Source organism: Hakea prostrata, chromosome 2 (genome assembly GCF_041222555.1).
Source record: "Hakea prostrata isolate BN-2017 chromosome 2, UWA_Hpros_2, whole genome shotgun sequence".
NCBI lineage: Eukaryota > Viridiplantae > Streptophyta > Magnoliopsida > Proteales > Proteaceae > Hakea > Hakea prostrata.
In genome coordinates this window covers 27,518,712-27,523,964 of record NC_142601.1, presented here as the reverse complement: position 1 = coordinate 27,523,964, position 5,253 = coordinate 27,518,712, and the positions used below count along the sequence as shown (strand labels likewise).

Genomic DNA, 5,253 nt, shown 5'->3' with positions numbered 1-5,253 from the left:
GGTTTGGGCTGGATTTCACATTCTCCCCCCCTTAAAATAATTCCATCCTCGGAATTGGGAGAGTACTTGGCTTCCAAAGAGATGGAGATACATTGCTTTTATCTTGACTTTCTTCTCCCAAAGTCTTTGGAAACAAATAACGATAAGTCTTTTGTAAGAAAACAAGGAATAAATCTAACATGCTTTGAAATCAAATCAAAAGTATGATCATGGCTTCATGAAGATTTCACAAGGATCATGGCAAAGATCAATATGAAGATCATAAAACCTTAAGAATGAAAGGAGATTGTAGAAGAGATGGTTGCAAGGATGCAGTATCTTCTTCTTAATCTCAATCACAAAGAATAAAACATAGCAAGAGTAGATCAATACAACACAAGATAGATTACTAATCTTTGATTGAAGAATAGGAGATGAAAAGTTTGAAGTCTTAAAACAATTAGAAGGAATAACAATTCATGAAGATCACACTTGATTTCTCTTTGAAATCATCATGTGGAGAATTCACAAGGTTATAGAGTGTATGGAGATCCACTCTAGAACAGCAGGGATAGAAAGATCAGTCATGTGATTGATTTAAGATCACCTTCCTATCAAAGGGATATAGAAGACACTAGAAAAATAGAAGAGAGAATAGGTCAGCTTTGGGGTAAACTTCTACCAAACGAAACTAGGCAACTCATACGGCAGAGAATAAATCGAACAATGCATATGGTATATATGCATTTGGCATAGTAGCAAGGTTAGGATTAGGTGGGATTTCACACTACTTATCAGAGGGCAGTAAACAAAATATTCAAGGATCTAATCGGGAGAAACAAGGAAGCATACGTTGATGATATGCTGGTAAAAGGCACAACAAGGTCAAAGCATATTGAATATTTGGCAGAAGTATTTTCGGTGCTCCGAAAATACCAGATGAAGCTAAACCCAGAAAAATGTGCCTTCGGTGTATCATCGGGGAAATTCTTAGGTTTCATGGTGTCTCAAAGAGGTATCGAGGCTAACCCGGCCAAAAGACAAGCTTTGATTAACATGGAACCTCCCAGGATCGTTCGGGATGTGCAATGCCTAACAGGAAGAGTAGCTGTGCTAAACCATCTCGCAGTTGGGAGAGAAATGTCTCCCTTTCTTCAAAGCACTCAAGGACTTGAGAGGCAGCAGGGAGGCTCGATGGTTAGAAGAATGCCAAAAGGTGTTTGAAAATTTGAAGGAAACACTTGGCAAGCCACCACTTTTATCCCGACCAGAAAAGGGAGAAGTTTTGTAAGTTTATTTAGCAACATCTTGTTTGGCGGTAAGTGCGGTACTTGTTCGAGAGAAAGAAAAGAAGCAATGGCCAATCTATTATGTCAGCCACGTGCTCCTCATCATAGAGACGCGATATTCCTAGATCGAGAAGCAGGGTTTGGCTCTTATGATCGCGGCTAGGAAACTAAGGCCATACTTTCAAGCACATCTGATAGAGGTATTGACTACTTTTCCTCTGAATAAAGTTCTTTATATGCCTGATTTGTCTGGAAGAATGGTAGCATGGTCGGTTGAGCTTGGTGAGTTCCATGTAAGTTTCAAGCCTCACACAACAATCAAGGCCCAAGCATTGGCTGATTTCGTGGTAGAAACCACTACCCCAGCTACCCCAACCGAAGAAGAGGCCGAACCTAGCATTCCAACCATGGGGGAGGTATACGTGGACGGCTCGAGCAATAAGCATGGAGCTGGAGCCGGGATTCTTTTGAAAAGCCCAGCAGGATTCATCATTCGCTACGCTTTGAGGTTCACATTTGAAGCAAGCAACAACGAGGCAGAGTATGAGGCCTTGATAGATGGACTTTGTCTATTAAAGGCCTTGGCAATAGCTGAGGTAACAATCTTCAGTGATTCACAACTTATTGTCAATCAAGTGCAAGGGGAGTTTGGCATCAAGGAGCCCCGATCGCAGAAATATCGAGAAATCGTGCAAGCTTTGCAGAAAGAATTCAAGAATTTGAAAGTACGTCAAATTCCAAGAAAAGAAAATGTGATGGTAGATGAACTTTCAAGATTGGCTAACGCCAAAGAAAAGACGCTCGACCCTTCGGTCTACATTGAGGAATTAGCACTCCCAAGCATTCAAGGAAAGGAGATATCTTATATTGAAGTCGAACACTGCTAGATGGACCCAATCATGGAGTATCTCAGAGATGATAAGCTACCAGAGGATCCAAAGGAGGCAAGAGTAATAAAGCTACTAGAGGATCCAAAGGAGGCAAGAGATGATAAACTATACTGAAGGTCTTATGTTGGACCCCTCTTAAGATGCTTGGGTTCTGAAGGATATAATACGGCTTTAGTGGAGGTTCATGAAGGGATTTGTGGGGCGCATATGGGTGGTCGTGCTCTAGCCCACAAAATCCTAAGACTCGGTTTATATTGGCCGAAACTTCAAGAGACAGCAATGGAATATGTTCGTCACTGCAAAAACTGTCAAATTCATGCCACAGTCTCCAAAAGGCCAGCTGAAACCCTAACTTCAATTCTCGACCCCATCCCCTTTGCGATGTGGGGAATTGATATTATGGGAAAATTCACCAAGGCCACGGGCGGACAGGAGTACCTCATTGTAGCAATTGATTACTTCACGAAATGGGTAGAAGCTACAGCTCTGGCGACCATGACCAAAAGGAGGGTGGAGAAGTTCGTGTTGGAATCTATCATCTATCGGTTCGGGATGCCAAAAATCCTTGTAACCGACCATGGTACACAATTTGACAACCCATAGTTCAAGCAGTACTGCAACACTTACCTGATTGAACATTGAAAGTCATCAGTAGCATACCCACAGAGCAACGGGCAAGTGGAGGTTACGAACCAAATGCTACTTGATGGAATAAAGAAGAGACTTGAGTCTGACAAAGCTTTATGGGTTGAAGAATTGCACGATATTCTATGGGCTTATCGAACTACGGTTTGGACTCCCACTGGAGAATCTCCATTTAAATTGGCCTATAGATCTAAAGCATTGGCAACCGTCGAAGTAATGGTTGGAACACTTCGGGAAAGAGAATTCGAGGAAAAAGCAAATGAACAAGGATTGCTAGATAGCCTTGAGCTACTAGATGAAGTTCGAACAAAAGCAATTGCCCGAACTCAACATTACCAGCAGAGGATAGCATCACACTACAATTCCTGAGTAAAGCATCGCCAATACCGAGCGGGAGACCTGGTTCTAAGGAACACGTTAGCATCAGATGCATGCCATCAAAAGAAACTAGATCCTTCATGGGAAGGACCATATATGGTAATCAAGCCGGTCGGCAAGGGGGCATATAAGCTAAAGAACATAACAACGGAACGAGAGCTGGATCGTTCATGGAATGCAAGGCACCTGAAGAAATACTATCTCTAGAAGTTTATCATTTTCATTTTTGATGTAGAGAATTCAGCTCAATCAATGCAATTTCCTGTTTTCAACACCATATCTTTTGATTGGGGGCTACACGCATTATCTAGCAAAAATAGGTCTAATCAAAAGGCACCGGTTTAAAACCCAAATGAGACTTTCGAAAGCTTAATGAATTTTTAAGGAAATTCTTAAGTAGTCATAAAGGCATCGGTTTAAAACCCGAGTGGGACCTTCGAAAGCTTAATGAATTTTTAAGGAAATTCTTAAGTAGTCATAAAGGCATCGGTTTAAAACTAGAGTGGGACCTTCGAAAGCCTAATGAATTTTTAAGGAAATTCTTAAGTAGTCATAAATTTCTGCCTCCATTCTAGCGCCTTTTCAAAATTGTCCGTCACCAAGTCAGACTTCTTCAACAACCAAGAAGGCCTGTATACTTCATCATCAGACAGGGGACACTTCCTCTTGGAAGCAGCACCCTTGGCCTCTTGGAAAACCTCCTCCACTATCGAAGGAGGAACATCCATGACTGGTGGAGGCTTGGAGGAAGATGCCAACAATAGAAGGTGCCAACTGAGGTTTCAGAGACCCGAGCAACAACAAAAGGAACCACATCTTCTTTAGCAGGCCGAACGGTCTCCATCATGGAAGAAGAAGCAAAGAGGCACCAACTAAAGCTGTGGGAATCTGAACTTTAGGAGAATCAACAACATCAACCTCTTCGTGTTGAGCAAAATTTATCTGTACTAGAGTAGTCTTCTTGGCAGCCTTTGCCCTAACTGCATCCAAGTTAAGCTTTGGAGGCACTGCAAGGAAAGACGAACATCATCAGTCACGAAAGGTCAACAATCAAAAAAGAAAAAGGGAAAACCCTATAAATCTTAATTTTAGGAAAACCCTCTAATATCAGAAAAGGATATTCCAACGACAGCTCAGAGCTTCCAGAATGAATAACCCAAGTAAACTACTTGGGAGTTATTCAGGGGAGAGAAGCCAAGAAACTAGATGGAAAAGAATGAGAAAAGGAAAACTTACTTGTTCAAGTTCTGTTCAGAGTGTCACTACAAGTCTTCAGATAGAAATGCAGAAGCAGAAATGTCGAAGAGAAAGTATTTAGACGAAGAAACAACTGTTCTCGCAAAGGACGAAGGCAAGTTTGAAGCACACCTGAGGGATTTAAATAGCCCCAGGGGGTGATGCGATGGGTTAGGGCTCATATGGATCAAGGGTCAAGGAAGAGGGATGGTTTGAATACCAAAAACCAAATCCAAGATCAACGGACAGGAGACAACGACGTTTCAAATTCGAAACGTAAAGTTGTCCCAAGTCTCCACATGGAGCGTTGTGCACCTGATACAAAGGAGGTTAGGTCTCTATTATAGTCTCATTTTCTTCTTCTTCTTCTTCATCTTCTTCTTCTTTGTTTCTATTTTTTTTTTCTTTCTTTTTCTTTTGTTTTTTTTATTATTATTTATATTTCAAATATTTTACAAAATTTAGAAAATGCAGTTACAACATGCATACATGTTGTAGTTTATGACTGCCATAGTAGCTAGCCAGGTAAAAGTTTTTTGGAGGGTTGGGGATTTAAACATGACAATTTGGGTTTTAATACAATCTTTTAGATCAATCAACAAAGGAATAAAGTTTAAACACCAATGAGAGTTATTCATTTGAGGGTATAGATGAGCCAGACCCTCATCATTGCACCATATTTCCTGCATTGTGACTTGCTGCTGGTTTGCGAATTTGAGTCCTTGTTGGTCCATGGATTATAGTTGTGCCTTTGTCCCTTTGTTGAGAGTGCCTTTATTCAAGTGTTGTGTTTTCCCTTCCATATAACCCTAATACTCAAGCTACTCTGTCTATCC

The 5,253-nt window shown here is 41.1% G+C and overlaps 1 protein-coding gene across 1 annotated transcript; it reads left to right on the top strand.

The window, feature by feature from the left end:
- Window positions 1-1,525: 1,525 nt before the first annotated feature.
- LOC149024166 (uncharacterized) lies at window positions 1,526-2,155 on the top strand. The gene has a single exon (XM_089143425.1). The coding sequence runs from the start codon at window positions 1,526-1,528 to the stop codon at window positions 2,153-2,155; it is 630 nt and encodes a 209-aa protein (XP_088999551.1).
- The last annotated feature ends 3,098 nt before the right edge of the window (window positions 2,156-5,253 follow it).

What these genes read in the sequence shown, in the direction of transcription:
- LOC149024166 (XM_089143425.1), top strand. Translation starts at nt 1,526, where the DNA reads ATGGTAGCATGGTCGGTTGAGCTTGGTGAGTTCCATGTAAGTTTCAAG.